At 39.3% G+C, this 18,802-nt stretch overlaps 1 protein-coding gene across 2 annotated transcripts in view; it reads right to left on the bottom strand.

Annotated features, from left to right (window-relative positions):
• Positions 1-18,802, bottom strand: part of FMN1 (formin 1) — a 475,774-nt gene that overhangs the window by 177,938 nt on the left and 279,034 nt on the right. For both annotated transcript variants that reach the window (XM_055132734.1, XM_004609543.2), the window contains one exon: positions 6,971-7,058. In XM_055132734.1, the coding sequence (XP_054988709.1) occupies positions 6,971-7,058 (88 nt within the window). The remainder of the gene's footprint in view (positions 1-6,970; positions 7,059-18,802) is intronic.

Below are 18,802 nucleotides of genomic sequence, written 5' to 3'. Positions count from 1 at the left end.
CACTGTTTACAATAGCCAGAATCTGGAAAAAAAACCGAGTGCCCTAGAACAGATGACTGGTTGAAGAAACTTTGGTACATCTATGCAATAGAATACTATGCAGCTGTTAGGAAAAATGAGGTCATGAATTTTGCATATAAGTGGATCAGCATGGAAAGTATCATGCTAAGTGAAATGGGTCAGAAAGAGAGAGACAGAGATAGAAAGATTGCACTCATCTGTGGAATATAGAATAACAGAGTAGGAGGCTAACACCCAAGAATGGTAGAAATAAGCTCCAGGAGGTTGATTCCATGGCTTGGAGGCTGGCCTCACATTCTGGGGAGAGGCAACTCAGAGAAGGGAACACCAAGTAAAATGTGGTCAGAGGCCATGCAGGGGAAGGGTGATGCGTGCTGAAAGTAGACTAGAGACTGAACACAGTGGCCACTCAACACCTTTACTGCAGACCACAACACCTAATTAGAGAGAGAGAACAAAAGGGAATACCCTGCCACAGTGGTAGGGTGGGGTGGGGGGAGATGGGAGGGAGGCTGGGTTTACTGGTGGTGGAGAATGGGCACTGGTGAAGGGATGGGTTCTCGAACTTTGTATGAGGGAAACATGAGCACAAAAATGTATAAATATGTAACTGTACCCTCATGGTGATTCACTAATTAAAAATAAATAAATTTTTAAAAAAAGGTATTAGCTTAAAAAAAACAGGCACCAAGGTTTTTTCATGTCTTTGGGGGACCATGTGGTGCCAGGAATCAAGTTAAACTTGGGCCTCCAGCATGGAAAATGTACTGCAGCTTACTGAGTTCTATTTCTTAGAAAAGGAATGATCTTAAAAGAAAATATCATTATAGAAAGAAAGTGGAATCTACAGTAATATAAATTCTCTTTTCTTCTTTGGGTTTTTAGACCTCACCTGGCTATGCTTAGTGCAAACTTCTAGCTCTGTGCACAAGGGTCCTGGAGATGCTTGAGATGGGATGGAACCCAGGTTGACAAATGCAAGGCAAGCACCATACATACATACTATTTCTCTACCGTTGGAGCCCAGTTATCTCAAAAATAAACTAACAATTATAATTTGACATACACGGCAGAATAAGTGGAAGCAAAGGCATATACTGAAAACAAAAACCAAAACAAACCAGAAACAAAAGTTTCAAAATTGCTTCTGGGCACAAAAAATAAGTGCCATCGAGGGAGTATCTTGACAATAGTGTATCTACTGCCAAATATTTGCTAGTGGGTCACGTTAGCTGGCAAAGACCTCACTTTGGGGCTTTGAGGGAAAGAAGAGGTAGGTCTACATCACAATGAACAAGCTGAGAGGTGGAAGAAATGACAGTCCCGAAAGGGACACTTATCTAATCTATTCTAAAATCTCAAAACCACTCACTATTCTAAAGCAAACACGCCAATTCTTGCTTAAGTCTGGGCATGTCCTATGCCTGAAGGTGTCCAAGGTGCCATTTCATGGGTGCAATTAAAATTGTCCATGGTTCAAACCTCAAAGAAGGGCATATGACATAGAAGTCACAGAACATCCCCTTCTACATCTCCTCTATTCTCCATGGGGCAGTGGACTGAGAAAAAGTTTGGGTTAAGCAGCTTCTGTTCTTCCATTAGTTCTGGTTCTTTTAAGCCAAAATTACATTCCAGGCAGATTGGATGGTCTCAGTCAATTGCCTGAAGGTAAAGTACAAAGAAATGCCACCCTCTGCTCGCTGGACTCAGCTCTGAGTAGAGGAATGTTTGGTAGTTTAGAAAGGGCTGGGTGGGAGCCCTGCTGGTCAGGTGCTTTAGACTCAGTCGGAGGTAGAAAAATTGGGAAAGGAAAAGGGAGAATTAGGGCGACTAATTATATTCAACGAATTTTAGTTTTAAATTGAGCTTTGCCAGTAGATATCCAGTTGACTGATCCAGCATCTTAATTCAATATGTCAGCAGGTCCCCAGCACCTGTTGTGTTTGGTGGGAAGAGACTCCATCACTGGGGACCTGCTCACTTATTTTGCTTTCAACACATATTGTGATTTGGGGTTCATGGTGGGGGGCATTTAAATGAAGCTTTCTGATCCTAAAATATGGTTTTAACTAAACTAAACCTGACAAAACAAACAAGCTGGCTTCAAAAGATTCCTGCAGAGAACCCCCAGATTGAAGATAATCCATCAGCTATAAAGAAAGTGTCTGAGCAGAACCTTCAATTGGTACTAGAAATTCTTCCTTGGTCATGAAATGGTTTCAAAGGAAGAAGAGTCAGGTCGGATTTGCCAACAAGTTGGAGTCTATAAATGTAACCGAATTTAGTGAGGTGCAGTAACCCGGCATGACTAATGCAATAACATTACTCTATTGTAAATCAACTTACCTCAAGACAAAAAAGAGACTTGTTAATGATGTGCCCTATCCTATTTATAGATTGAACTTCAAGATATTGGTTAATGAGAACTTAAGCCTATCCAAATAAGCAAGACATTAGCAATATTAACACCTTGGTGTCACCAGTTCTCAGGAGACCACATGTAGTACTTTGATTGAACTGGTGTCAGCTACATTCGAGGCAAGTACCTACCCCTGTATTATCTCTCTGGTCCTCTTCTATTACTTCTCTCACATTTTCATTTGAAATTCCTAAACAGAAAATAAGTCTTGATGCATCTGACCTGCCAATTGCAATTATGGACTATAAGAAACTAAAACTGGATGATGCTTTGTTTTGATGTTAAATATTATAAATATGAATTCTGAGTCTACAGGAAATTCCAAATGAATGCCAGGAGGTTTCTGCACCTAGTCTGTTGCAACGCATATGGAGGTTTATATCAAGAATAGTCAACAGCAGTTTTCCATCTCCCTTGGGAAAAGACTAAGAGAGAAAATCACTAACATGGAATGATAGCACTCATATGCAATCATGTAGGCAGTCATTGTGTCTAAAGATGCCGGAATGCTTTCAAATATTAGTCATCCCATTGAGCAGATGGAAAACCAGAAGTAAGCAAATCACTTATTCAGTCTCCCTTGGACCAATATATATCTATATCTATATATATATATATATATATATATATATATATATACACACACACACACATATACTGTCAATGTCATGGAGAGTCTTATAAAACCATCTTTCCTTCATTCCTCCACAACCAAGGATTCCCTTTAGTCATTCAGTCAGCATAGGCATTATCTTTCTCCTACACTGTATCCAATGCCAACCTAAATAGAAAGAAACAGAGAGAGACAGCTGTTTTGAGAGGTATGGCATCACTGTGACCTGGCCCTATCACATTAGCATCTAACTACAATTTTCAATTTCAAAGAAACCCATATTTCATAAGAAATCTATACACTATACTCATTCTCACTGAATGAGATTACATGATTCTGGTAATCTAATGCTAAAATTATCGTCAAACATAGTAGACCACTCTAATTCTCTTATCCTGTATTTGTTTTTTATCCTATATTTGTACTGTAGGTTTTGGCAACATTTTATATATTATTATTGAAGCCAGAACCCCAAGATATAGACAAGAATTTTTTTCATCAGTTTTCGCATCTGATATAGCAATAATCTCTCCAAATATTCTTTGTATATGGTCTCCTCCCCATTTACACACACACCACATGCACGCACGCACACACACAGTCTTTTTTTTTTTTTTTGCCTTTTGGGTCACACCTGACGATGCACAGGGGTTACTCCTGGCTCTGCACTCAGGAATCACCCCTGGCGGTGCTCAGGCGACCATATGGGATTGTGGGAATCGAACCCGGTCGGCCACGTGCAAGGCAAACGCCCTACCTGCTGTGTTATCGCTCCAGCCTCATACACACAGAGTCTTATTTCAAGCTTTTGGCATGTCATCTCAACAATCACAATATGCTTCTAACAGAGTCACCACACCTTTAGTACTATTTTTGTTTATTCAATCAACAAACACCTTATAATTGTGACTTAGGTACCAGACCCAAAACTGAATGCTGGGGATACATCAGTGAGCAATCTCCCTCTAAGTGCTTATGTCTGGTGATGGATGCAAGTGAAAACTCAAGCAGATGAACAAATATGAATATTAAATGCTGTACAGAAAGGATAACTTGAGATGGCTAAGAGACAGGATCTGAAGAATCTTTTTGAGGTGATATGTAAGTTAAAATCCAATAAAAGGAGAAAGTTAGGGCCAGAGGTTAAGGTTGATGTCAGGCTCTGTTTAATCCCCAGCAAAACATGGTACCTCAAGTACTGCCACAATGATCCACATAGGCCGTCACTCTGCAGGCCCAAGCACCATTGCATTTTTGTACCCTCATTGAACTGCAGGCCTAGTTGATAATTGTCAGAGGGGACCTCCTTTCTCCCCCAAAAGAAGGAGGCAATAATGAGTCTTGTGGAAAAGCATTCTAAGCAAAGGGAGCATGCAGCTATATACTCAAAGACAGAAAGAAGAAAAATCATGGCCTCTTTCAAGAACCAAAGACAAACAGTGCGGAAGAGTGTAGTATGAGGGGAAGCAATCAGAGTCAAGTGATGTGGGAGAAAATGGGCGTGGCCAAACCATACAAGGCTTTGGAGGTTGATCTTCTACTGTCCAAGACATGATTGTGCTTTCAAAAGATCAAATCAAATCACTGCTCCTCTAACATTTCATCTCCCCCATTACTGATGGGACAATGTGAAAATTTCATGTGATGACGTGCAAGACCCATCCTGGTCTAGAGACTATGCGTCTTTCCAGTTCCGTGCCCCCAAACAACCCATATTTTACAAGAAATCCATTACACTACAATTGCACTTCCTTTGCTCACGTTATCTCTCATTTGGAAAGGTTCTTTCTCCTTGTGATGACCACCAATCCATTTTCTATAGTTCATCTTAAAATTCACAGGAACACTTAAAATATTGCTCTCTATTGTTTCATACTCTACTTAATGTTTGGCTGCTTGATGTGTCTCGCCACTCTTCTAAGATATCAAGACCAAATCTGGATCCTAAGTGTTATGACAGTTATAGAATCTGATGCAGAGCTGGCATTCGATACTTAATAAGGAAGGAAGGGATACAGGAAGGGAGGACATGTTGCCAAAATGCACTGAAATGGAATACACAACATTCTGATCCTATCTAGTCGAAGATTCAGTTCATTTTTCAAAAATCAAATTAAAAGTTGACATTTATGAGGATGACTTTCCAATAGCTTCAAAGCTTAGTTATCACAGAAATTCCTAGCAAAGAAATTTAGCAGGCTATGAACAAATACTAGCTCTGCTATTTACTATTCTTAAGACTTTAGAATAGACCGTCTTCAAATTTCACTTCTAAAATTCACACTATAGGCAGTGTGAATACAGTTAGTGGGCAATGTAGGGTGCCATCCTTACAAGTAAGGAAAAGATGAGTTGTTTAAATCAGTAAAAATTTTTTCTTCAAAACTGGCAGTGGTGGGGATTGGAGTGGGGATTATAGACAGAAATGCCCCAAAGGATTATCAAGGTGACCAAACTGTAATCTCAGGGGGGCGGAAAGTCTGCAAAGCAAATACACAGGTGGAAATAAGGCTTGTAGAGGTAACAATAAACAGATATGATAAATTTTTTATCGTCACAAAGAATCTTCTTGGTGCATATACTACTTTCGAGGTTCATACATCAGCTCCTGTGAGTCTAGAAGATGCAAGAAAGTGTTTCTGTCTTTGTGCACTGACAAAGATAAATACATGACAAGAGGACTAAGAACAGTCACTGAACTGTGATCCTTTCACCTGGTTTGATGTGCTGTGTGACCTTGCTTGGCCGCCCGCTGGCCTGACCTGGCCCAATCAGATCTTACTACAGACTGTCACATTGAAACAAATACTTCAGACCAGGGCATCCTTTCATCAGGATGACAACACAAGGCCAAGTACATTCCATTCACGACCAGACATGGACTCAGGATGAAATGTAACTGACACAGCCTGGGCGCCTATGTGACCTTCAGATGCCTGTGTCAATCAAATGATTCCAAAGAAAAATTCAGCTCTTGGTAATATTGCCATATTCATCTGGAATGCATTACTAAATGAAGACATGAAATAAAGGATCCCCCGCCCCCCAATTTAGGAGCCAAATTTGTGGTATATAATGAAAGTACTTGAAGTCAGAGAAAGAACTAAAATAACAGCCACAAGTCCTAGAAGTCTCTGATGCTACAACCAAGATTTCCTGTGCTAACGTGAAAGCTCACTTTGGACTCAAGTGAGCACATACTGGTCAGAGAAGAGCGGAGAGAAAGGCTTGGGCAAAACACAGCGGCTAAGGCATTTGCCTTGCACACGGCTGGCTCGGGTTCGATTCTTCCGTCCCTCTGGGAGAGTCCAGAAAGCTACAGAGAGTATCCCGCTGCACAGCAGAGCCTGGCAAGCTCCTGGTGGCGTATTCAATATGCCAAAAACAGTAACAAGTCTCACAATGGACATGTTACTGGTGCCCGCTCGAGCAAAGTAATAAACAATGGAACGACAGTGATACAGTGATATATAAACAAATTTAAGTCAAATAATATAGTTTCTATTTTTTACAAAATAAGTTTTTAATTCTGACATCTAAAATACACTACAAATTTTATTTTTACTTGGATCTTATTGTGGTACTCATGTCTTCCCTGTGATAAACAAAACATCTTTTCTTTAAATTTTTGTGCTAAAATCTACAAATGTAAAATTTAGTAAGAATGAAGAAAATTAAAAAAGAGCAGCATTTTAAACTGATGGAAGTGTGAAATGTGATATTTATTCCCTAATAATCTAGTTGGTGGAAGGATGGTGCTTCAAGAGGAAACAAGAATTGATGATTTTTTTGCTGTGTACTGGGCATATAAAATTCACTAGGCATTCTAGTGTTTTTTTTACTTGTTTGAAAATTTTCACTATAAAACAGAGAAATTTAAAGGTTGAGGAGGGAAAAAAGTAATGAGGAAAACTTACCTTGCTGGATATCCTTCATTTCTAAATGTAAACTGGATATCAAGATGCCCACAGTTTGCGATCTTTTTCCATCCAGTAACTTGATGATCTAAAATTTAAAAATAAATTTAAAAAAATTTAAAAATAAAAAAAATAAATCACTCCATCTTTCAGAAGCATACCCAAACATACAAGTGTTAGTATATTTCTGTACACCCATTACATTACATTATAAATCAATGCTATATCAATTTTTAAAATCTACTCAAATTATTTAATGCTATAAACACTTTTTAAAAATAATAATTTACTTTGATTATGTTTGGGGGGGCTATATTTGGTGATGCTAAGGGCTTACTCCTGGTTCTGCACGCAGAGACCACCCCAGGCAGTGACAGAAACCACAACAGTGCTGGAGATCAACCTGGGAATAATACTTTACTTTAAATGTAACATGTCTAATATAATTACTATGGAAAATAAAGAAAAAACAGCACCATATATTCTATTAGTCTATACAAGAACTTATTTTTATTCTTTATGTATTTTGTAATTGTAATACATGTACAACTCTAAGTATTTTCATTGGTCTCTTCCATGCTACTGCTTAAGTTACTTCACATCCTCCATTCCTCATCTACCAAGTGGTCCAGGAGAAAGATCATTGTGACCTTGACTCAAGATTAACCAGCCATATGATTGGTTTCCAACATTATTTATTAATTTCTGAAGTGCGGCTGAGAGTACTTAATTTGTACATTTATTTTATAATTAAATGGCTTCCAATATATAAAGCACCTAATATCATCCCTGACAAAGATTTATTCTTGTTTGGGAAGGTGAGATTGCTTCACATGTGTTTCATTGTTAACATAAGTAATGTAATATAAAACTTTAATTTTAAATTATTTTAAGCTACCTTTTTAATTTGTTTCTGTACCACACCTGGTGGTGCCCAATGTTACTCCTGGCTCTGCACTCCTACTGGGCTCAGGGGATCTTATAATGTGTCTGGGATTGAAACTGGGCCAGACACATACAAGACGAGTGCCCTACCCACTGTACTATCTACCCAGCCTCTTAAAACTGCTTTTTTAATATTGTAAATATGCATCAGAACTATTACAATCTCCTTAGGACCTTTATTTAAGCTTTATGAAACCCCATGAAAAGCTCTTCCTAGCTTATATGTCTCTAAACCAAGTCAGCTTCTAATAACATAGAACAGTGTTCACTTGGAAAAAATTATCCTTTTTATCATGTGGCATGATTAAGAAATAGGAAATGCATATGAAACATAGTCAAAAATTAAAAAATTTTTAATGCATCTTGCTGGGAACAATTCTTTCACTCTCAGCTATATACTTAAAAATTACCAAAATATAGTGAAGATTCAAAAGTAGTAAGCATTTACATTTATACTAAACTAGCTGAGCTGCTTACTGGTTGAACAATAAGATGTCATAAGTTAGCTCTAACCAAGACTATCTTTTAATTACCCATTAATGGAACCTGAATTTGGTATCGTTAGTCCTTATGTTTCTTTTCCTTGTTCAGATAGCTACTTTTATGTAAGAATTAAGCAGAGTATATACAAATCTTGCATCAAGATAAAAGAAAAATCTGATTTTTCAGTTAGTCTTTGAGAAAAGACTCTTGAGAATTACATAATTTCCATTTCAAGAAAGGATCGCAGAAGATGCTTGGTATTTTAATGTTTTTATATGAAAGCAAAACCCGATTATGGATATTCAAAATATTTTAAAGTGCATTTTTGGTATTTCTCTCAAAGACACATTTAAAATGAAATGATTTTTGAAAAGTCTTATTTTCATTTTGTATTGTAGTTCAGGTAACATGGTAACAAAAATTTTAAATTTATGATTTTGTTGTACAAAGTCACTGCACCTTCACCACCCATCAAAGTGCCCAAGACCTTCCACTACTGTCCTTAGGAAAGAGAAGTGATTTTTAAAAGCCAAAACAAAATTAAGAAGATCCACAACAGTTTTATGTAAATATTTAGGCAAGCTTTCAAGAAGTATTTGTCCACATCTGTTATGTAATAGCACTGCTCTTGACTCTGGGGATCAAGAGATTAAGCTCTTGAGCTTACCAAGTTACTAAAACTTAGTGATTAAAAAAAAAATTACTTTTATAGCATTGGTGAAAATAACCCATGTGTAGGGTATTGTATAGGATAGTAAATAAATGTGTAGGATACTGGCTATTGCAACTTTGACCATGGCCTTGATATCAAGGTAATGGGCATCAGAAGTAAATTATGACATGATTACAGCTGGTTCACAAAAATTTCTTAGGGGATGGATCGATAGCACAGCGAGTAGGGCGTTTGCCCTGCACGCGGCCAACCCGGGTTCAATTCCCAGAATCCCATATGGTTCCCTGAGCACTGCCAGGAGAAATTCCTGAGTGCATGAGGCAGGAGTAACCCCTGTGCATTGCCAGGTGTGACCCAAAAGAAAAAAGATTTCTTCAGTCACCAAGCTATCCAGCTAGTTTTCTAAAAATCATGAGTATTTTTTAAAATCATACTGCCTATAAGAAAATGTAAGCCTCAAATGCAAGGTTTTCATACACCTCATTTAAGGCTGGAGAGGGATTGCAAACTGAAATGAAATAAAAGAGAGAAGAAGAGAATGGAGAGAAGAGAGAGAGGAAAGAGGCGAAAAGAACAGAGAAAGGGAGGGCAAGAGAGGAAGAGAGATAGAGAAGAGAAAAAAGGAGTGATTGATTCTTGTCACTCTCAGTAAAAACAAGCTAGTCCATTCATTATTCAATCAGACTGATGAGGGAAAGGAAGGAAAGAAAGTTACCAGAATCAACCATCTGGGATGTTGTTTAATGATCTGGTATGGTGAGTACTGCCTTTGGCAGGACTAAAATTGTAAGACTTCTGAAATGCTGTCCTGCACCCTCAAAAGGTGAAGTCTTTATATTCTCTATCCTATTTGTGTACAAATGTCTTTTTACCTCTGACTAGTCTTTAAAAAATATATACTTTCAAGTTGACTTGTCTTCCTTTAATTGTGGGAAATGTTGTGTTACTTAAAATCTTTTATCAGATTATGTTCACAAATATTTTCTCCCATTTCATGGAGTGTCTTTCACTCTATCCTTTCTTTTAATTTTTTTCTTTTGCTTTTTTTTGGGGGTCATACCTAGCGATGCTCAGGGGTTAATCTTAGCTCTTCACTCAGGAATTACTCCTGGCGGTGCCTGGGGGACCATGTGGGGTGCCGGGGATCGAACCTGGGTTGGCTGCGTGCAAGGCAAATGCCCTAACCGCTGTGCTACTGCTCCAGCCCTCTGTCCTTTCCTTTGATGTACAGAAAGTATTTATCTTTATGTAGTTCTACTTCTCTATTTTTGCTGGGAGAAGGAGAAAAAGGAAATTTGAGAAATGGAAGGGAAGTAAAAGGAACAAAGGAAGTGAGAAAAATTCTGGTCATATTTTTTATAAGCCCAAGCCAACCTGTGTTCTGTGAACATACACAGTAATAGGCAAGGGCCTTCACTGAACATGGGTTTGTGATGAGCTCTATCTCACAGGTGATGAGGTCAAGGAAAAGAAATACTTTGTTGAGAGAGGGCAACTTCACAGAAATATTTGTCAATTTTTTGGCATTATTTTAATTGCAAAAATAGTGTTTATTAGTTCTTAAAAATAGAGTGTTACAAAGTTTTCAGGTTTAAGTCTCAGTTATACAATGCTCGAACACCGATCCCTTCACCAATGCACATATTCCACCACCAAGAATCACAGAATAGCTCCACCCCACCCCACATCCCTAGCCGCCCCACACACACCGCTAGCCCCCCACCTCGCCTGTGTAACTGATAAATTTCACTTTACTTTCACTTTGATTACATTCAATATTTCAACAAAACTCACTATTATTGTTTGGAGTTTCTCCCCCCTAAAGTCGGCGCTGCTGGGATCATTTCTGACCCCAAGCACTGCCTGGTATGCCCCCTCAAACAAATGAAAAAATTAGATAAGCACTGCCAATTTTGTTCCAGTAGATGCTATCATTTTATATTCTTGCTAACTATATATGTCTATTTTATTAAAAGTTACCTCAGTCACTACTTGACTCTCCTATTAGCTAATATGATAAAGTGTCTTACTGTTTTGCATGCTTAAAGAATTTAATAGATAAGGACAAGCACCAGGTTTATTAGTCACTTAATCTTATAAATTGTCTCCATAATATTGTTTCTACATTTTTTTAAATACTAGATTTCTTTTTTTGGGGCGGGGGGGCTGGCACAGAACAAAGATATTTAAACAACAGCACAGTTGAATGGTAAGATGAAAGGGATTTACAAGAAAACTGTTGTGAAAAGGGAGATTTTCTAAATGAAGTAGGAGGAGAATTGCTTTTATTGCACCCCTACTAAGTGCCTCTCTACTCACTAGGCAACCCAAATAAGAACTGTGAACTAGAGGCAATGAGCTTAATAATGAACACTTTTCTTCCTGCAGTGGCCTCCTGTGGCTTTCCAGAGAGAAAACAATATTTCTGCTTTAGAGTTCTGTAATGTAAAGTGTGGTCACCTCACTATTAAGAGGTAAAGCAATAGCCCAGGAACACAACACTACTCTGCTAACCTAATTCCCTTTTATAACTTCTTTGATCAAACTTGCACATCTTACTCGGGTAAGTGCTTCTACTAACCTTCATTAGCACAGTAACTAGAAGAGAACATGAAGGAGGTAAAACAACTAGAGTGAAGAAAACTAATGGAAAGAAGGAAAAAGGAAAAGAAAGGGCACGGGCAAAGAGATGGACTTCAAAATATTTTTTCATGTGTTCAATGAATTATCTACAAACAGTGATCACATTATTTTAAGATACTTTTTAGAATCAAAGTTTAAAACAATATCCAATTTATGTAGGATCTGCCACTAAATGAAAACTTCCTTTGTTTTCCTTTAATTGTTTGGACATCTAACTTCCAGACAGATAAAAGAGATTTCAAAAATATTTCTCTCAAGAAAAAAAGAATGACAAAAGACTAATTCTGGTTATTTATTCTTCCAAACTCACCAGTTTCTCTAACATATTATGGGCTTATGGAAAACACATTCAGCCACCTACACTTAAAACATTTCCTGAAGAACCATGAACAGACAGTAAACTCTGAAGATCATAAGTCAAAATGAACTGTACACTCCTGCTCTGGTCCATCTCTAGAAGAGGGTCGCCTGGTATAAAGGCTCTAGACCAAGAGTAAGGGACTCTCATACTTCAGAAAACCTTTAGGTCAGTTGACCACATTCGGTGTTGGATATTGGTAGACTCCATCACTTTATTTGTACATAGCTTCATAACATACATGGTGAATGAATGACTTTCCATTCTGAGTTGTAGAATTCCATGATGCTCCCAACATGACTTTTTCTTTCTTATTTTTTTCCCTTTTTAGGTTACACCCAGCGATTCTCAGGGGTTACTTCTGGCTCTGTACTTAGGAATTACTGCTGGTGGTGCTTTGGGAACCATATGGGACAGCAGAGATTGAGCCCGAATTGGCAGCATGCAAGGCCCTATCCGCTGTACTATTGCTCCGGCCCCATTATTTTCTTTCTTGTAGGTTGAAAGTAAGTGCCCGCTCCAGGTTATTCAAGGAAAATATTTCAGAAACTGTAGGCAAAAATACTTTTAAGTAAAAGTTTACTTATTTTAGAAGCCCTCTGGTCGAAGTACATTTTGGAATCATTTAACTCTTAACATTGAAGAAACATGCAAATGCTGACAAATTTATTATTCTGCCTTTGGGTTGGCCCAGGAACCCACAGAGTTAGAATAGGACTTTATTTATTATTATTATTATTGTTATTATTTTAATGGACTGGAGAGATATCACAGCGGGTAGGGCATTTATTTGCCTTGCATGCAGCTGACCTGGGGTTGATTCTTCCGTCCTTCTCAGAGAGCCCAGCAAGCTACCGAGAGTATCCCATCCGCATGGCAGAGCCTGGCAAGCTACCCGGAGCATATTCAATATGCCAAAAACAGTAACAAAAAGTCTCACAATGGAGACATTACTGGTGCCAATCGAACAAATTGATGAACAATGGGACAACAGTGCAACAGTGCTACAGTGCTATTATTAATAATAATTGTGGTTATTTTAGTAAGCTCCAGCAATGAACAGGGCTTACTTCTAGACTTCTGCTCAAAATCACTCCTGAAGGGTCTGGGGAATCATATGGAGTGCCAGGGATCAAACCAGAGTAGGCAACATGCAAGGCAAATGCCCCGCCTGCTATACCATTGCTCTGGTCCCAGGGCCTTATTTTAAAAGGAAGTTCACACTTTTAAGAAATTATTAATATTACACACATATAAATGATGCACTCCTTTTCTTACAGCTATTTTCAATCCTCAAATATACAGTACTACTTCAACTAACTGTAAATACAACCTAAACTCTTCTTGATTTGGAAAGTAGTCCATAACTACTCAAAACACCTTTTTTCATTCCTTTTTCGTTGGTTGTTGTTGTAGATGGTGGTATCTCCCAAGTCAAGTTGAGGAATGGAATGGGGACCAACCTGCAACTTTTAGGTAGATCAGTCAGTAGTAAAATGCAAAGGCCTGAAGGTATGATGCTGCTTGAACCCTGAAGGGTCAAGTACTATTCAGGACATTCTGATCATGCCTACAGGGGCTCCATGGCTGCGCTCAGTGATATTCAGAGGACCACGTAGTGGAGATTGAACTCACATTGGGCACATGCTAGACATGCCCAATTGTACTACACCTCCAGGTCTCTCTTTGTTCTCATGGACATATAATTCAATTTGCTGCACTGTAGCACTATTGTCCCGTTGTTCATCGATTTGCTCGAGTGGGCATCAGTAACGCCTCCATTGTGAGACTTCTTGTTACTGTTTTTGGCATACCAAATACCACGGGTAGCTTGAAGGGCTCTCCGAGAGGGATGGAGGAACTGAACCCGGGTCGACCGTGTGCAAGGCAAACGCCCTACCCGCTGTGCTCAAAACTATTTTCTAGTGTTAAGTAACTTGGCCACCAAAACATTTTATCTTGTATCTGACTCAAATGCCTCCTGCTTCTGTTTTAAACAATCTATTCCTGCTCCTGGAGAGGTCAGACCATGGACAGTTTCACCATTCTCTACACAAGGCTTCTTCATAACTATCAAGATTATTTGTTTGTCTAACAAGAGACGTTTTATATCAAATCTTAAAAACCAGTTTTTGAGGAACATTAGCAAGTCTCTGGTTTTTCTTGTTCCTATCTGGAGTCAGCTGAACTTGGCAGTGCATGGCCTTCTCCTAGGGATAATTACAGTCTGCAGGAGAATGCAATTTGTGCAGCATTCCACTGACCTACAAGCTGACCTTGTGCAGGGGCAAATTCACAGGTTGCGTTAAACCCTATTAGACATGCCTAGTTTAAGGCAAAGCCTTTCCAGACACCCACCTCATGCGAGGATTAGAGCTTGTTCCACCCGCACGCTTTCATATGGCCTCGGGAACTCTCGCGATGCCTTCCAGAGCACGGAAAAACAGACATACACCCCCACCCACACTGTCTAAATTTGTACTTTGAGAAGTGGTATCCACGTTATTATTTTTAACATATGTGAAGGTTTTTTTTTTCCCCCCCAGGGAGGGGGGTGTGACCTGCCTCTTTGAGTAAGAATTACTACAAAAATGGGAGGGCAGATTTGCTCCACTGGAAAAACCACACCCTAACTATTCATCTAGAAGAGTTTTGCCAGCCAGACTGAAAAGGAGATTCTGCCAGGTCCAGTGGGACATTCACATCAATATAAAATCCATATATATCTTCAGCTTTTTGCCTAAGCCTGGCAGATGTGGTCAGAAAATAAAATTTAAAAAAAAAAAGAGATCTGAATAGATCATGAACACTGGAAGCTTGCTAGGCCGAATAAGTTTGGAACAGCTGTACAACTGAGACCATCAGAAGAACCTTCCTCTTTCAGGGAGCCTTCCTTTACTGAAGGTAAAAAGGACATTCAGATGCCAAACACATGCATACCTCCAGCATATCAAATGGCTACTCTGTTTTTTGACTTAGTATTTGCATTTGAACTCCTCAGGTCGTTAGTTTCTGAGTTTCCATTTCTAGTCAAGTCGATTTTTATCAGAGAATAAGATATCAAGTCTAGTTAAATACAGTCACATCATCAATGAAACATCAATCTCCTGGTTACTTCAGCCAAACGAGTGTACATAAAAGTTGTTTCCCTTGTTATTCAAATCACCTCTCCACTCAAAAACAAACCAACCAACTGGAAGATTCACATGCACTATTAAATCTTTACTTTCATAACCAAAAACCATATGCACTATTATAACTACATTCATAACCACATGCACTATTAAATCTTTACATTCATAATGAGAGCTCCCGTGGCCGAAGACCTCTGGAGCTTTAGCCAGAGCCATGCTCAAGGCCCCTCTCCACACATTCCGACGAGCCTCACAGATGACGGTACTGGCAGAGGAACACAGGTGTATGGGACCCGGGGCTGAGAACTCCAAGCCTGCTTGGATTGGGACTGGGCCTCTTCTCCCCAGATTTCCCATTTTTCAGTAGCTAGGCAGTCACCCCCAGGGTCTATTCCCTGGCGCCCTGTGATCCCATCAACGGCCAACATCCAGGGACTTAAAAGCAAGCTTCTAGAACCTTGTGGCTGCTTTACAACTTATAGCCTTGTTCTCCCTCTGGGAGAACCAGCAGGCTACCGAGAGCTTCCTGCCCACATGGGAGAGCCTGGCAAGCTCCCCGTGGTGTATTCATATGCCAAAACCAGTAACAATGATTGGTCTTATTCCCTTGACCCTGAAAGAGCCTCCAATGCAGCATCGTTAGGAAGGACGAGTAAGGAGAGGCTTCTAAAATCTCAGGGCTAGGATGAATGGAGACGTAACTGAGACCGCTTGAGAAATTCGACAATCAACAGGATGATGATGATCATGATGATCATGATCATGATGATGATTCATAACCAGGTTAGCTGTCAAATAGCCAGGAGAATAACTTTTTATTTTTTACTATACACAGCAGATATGCACATGGCTTGCCTATTAGGTACACTGAAATTCACAGTAGATGATACACCCAAAGTAGACAATGTAACTCTTCAAAACAAAATTCTAAAACTGACTTACATTTGTTTGCCTGTAGGACTGCCAGGATCTTCTGCTTATGCTTCACATCAACCCTAATTAAATTCTACTAGTTGGCAAAACTATAGACATTAAGAGTTTGGTGCAAAGCATATGCTTACTAATGACAAGTTTGGTGTGTGTGTGTGTGTGTGTGTGTGTGTGCGTGTGCGCGCGCGTGTGTGTATGTGTTGTTTGTTTTGTTTTGCTTTTAAAAGTAAATCTTTGCATTTCTAAGTCACTGACTTGCAAAGGGTTCAAGGTGCTTTCACAATGACAGCTACCTTTATCTGAGAGACACTCTTGTACACTAGATTGGAGGGAAGGTTGAAATCAGCATTAGAGATGCAGAAACTGAAGCAAATATCCAAAGGCTCTAAAGTTTTGGGGCTGGAGAAATAGCACAGCAAGTAGGGCGTTTGCCTTGCATGTAGCCAACCTGGGTTCGATTCCCAGCATTCCATATGGTACCCTGAGCAATGCCAGGGGGTAATTCCTGAGTGCAGAGCCAGGAGTAACCCCTGTGCATCTCTGGGTGTGATCCAAAAAGCAAAAAATAAATAAATAAAGTTTTGATCAGTAAGCTGATATTTGACTTTGGAAACTCCAAATCATGAATGAAATTAGAACAAATTTCCCTTTAGTCAGATTAGAAAGCAGTAAATTCTGGAAAATGAGATGGCATTTACTGGGGAAGGAAACTCTAGGTTTTAACTTTTTTTTTTTTAACTTTCACTTAAATAGTCACCATTTACACAATCTCCAAATTGGAAGCTCCTTTCTTCTTTGTAATAACAGACATCTTATTTGGAAATTTGGAATATTTTCCAAAAATATTTGGAAAACAGGGCAAGACTTACCCATGAAATTCCATGGGTATTCACCCAATGAAAATTCCATGATGACACAAGACCATGAAGCATGGCAGACCATGAATAACCATATGTTCTTAATGCTATGTCTTCTATACCAAGAAATAATTTTTTAAATCATACGAGAAAGCAGCTGACACATCCTCCTTTATAGCAGTGGCTATTCTTATACCTTCTCTGCCATTTCTAATGGGCACTGGCTAGAGGCGAAGCAGGTAAGCAACTGCTCCTTCCAGCCAGTGCCAGCTGGAAATAAATAGCAGGAAAGGAATTGGCAGTCATCTTGGTCTCTCTCCTCAGGGAGAATGAGCACTTCCCTGGAAATATGCAATTGTTTCTTGGCGGGCGTTCAGGAAAATTAATGCTGATTCAGGTTCCTTGTTCACTTCTTCTTTTATGCTCCACCCCTGACACACTTTGGCATCACACCCAACAAAACCAGTTGGCTGGCTCCATGGTACCATATTACAAAATGTCACCTGACTTGGTGCAAATAAGTACTCACTTCGGATGGCTAGTGTGGCCTGGGTATGCTTCTGGAAAATGGTGACCATCAATTTGCTTGATAATGCCATTAAAATAAGCTTCCCACATGGAGTCTGCTCACCCACTGGATATTTCAAGGAAAACTAAGCTCTACTGTTCTGTCAAACTGTTAGGTCTGAACCGCTTCCATAGCCTTATTTTTGGGGGCACATAAAATTGCTCAGTTGAAGTTTACTTTAAGGATTTAGGCTCATCACCAAGAAATGTGAAAAGGCAAATTGTCATTTGTCCTGCAACTGGGAATGTATTTGGCAAACCATGCCCTTACTAAGGAGACAGAATAGCCTTTTGATTGGCTTTCAGGCTAGTGAATTCTGTCCAGAAAGCAAACAGAGAAGGCCACAGCAGGTGATTGCTATGTCTAGACAGGGGTGCAGGAGTAGCTTCTGAGGGTTTGAGAATTTTTGTGTTATAAAGAAAACTGTCACTGTCACTGTCACCCTGTTGCTCATCAATTTGCTCAAGTGGGCACCGCAAAATGACATGTATTTACATATTGACTAGAGATGTAGAAAATGACACTAAAGCCACCATTATACAAAGACATAGATGAGCAACATCATCATATTATTCCTTAAAGCTCAAAGCTCTTTAAAGAGTACTGGCCCATGATGAATCATTAACTATTATCCTGCAGTAAAACAAATGAATAGAGGGGAGTGGGGGGTGGGGGGAAATAAAAGAGAACAGAAGACTGTGGAGCACAATAGGAATACAACTTCTGGAAAATATGAAACAAAAAATGAGCTCAACTATCTGCCTTTCAAATGAATGGTGTGACTGCTAAACTACAGTGGTGAGAAAGGCAAAGGAAATAGGGGATGTCTCTGTCTCAGGTCTTAACATCAGGCTAATGCTGAAATAAGAAGAGTAAGGAGAGGCTGCTAAAATCTCAGGGCTGGGACGAATGGAGATGTTACTGGTGCCCGTTTGAGCAAATCAATGAACAACGGGATGACAGTGATACAGTGACAGAATGCTGAAATATTCAACACCATGCTTTTGGATGACTTCTAACCATCATGGCTCTCCCAAAGCCAGGAACTTATTTCATAAATGCAATTCAACCTTGGATGAAGTATTGATTCTCTTTTTCAGGGTAGACAAGAATATGGTAGCTCACCACCAAATCATATGAGGCAAAGGATCTGATTCATGTTCTATTGTCTTTTGTTTAAAATTTCTCTATAATCTCAGAAGGGAACACCAAGGAAAGAATGTTGGAAGGACCGCTGGGGT

This window comes from Sorex araneus, chromosome 3, assembly GCF_027595985.1.
Source record: "Sorex araneus isolate mSorAra2 chromosome 3, mSorAra2.pri, whole genome shotgun sequence".
Taxonomy (NCBI): domain Eukaryota; kingdom Metazoa; phylum Chordata; class Mammalia; order Eulipotyphla; family Soricidae; genus Sorex; species Sorex araneus.
Note: the sequence above shows the minus strand (reverse complement) of the source record. Positions and strands in the feature narration are given on the sequence as shown.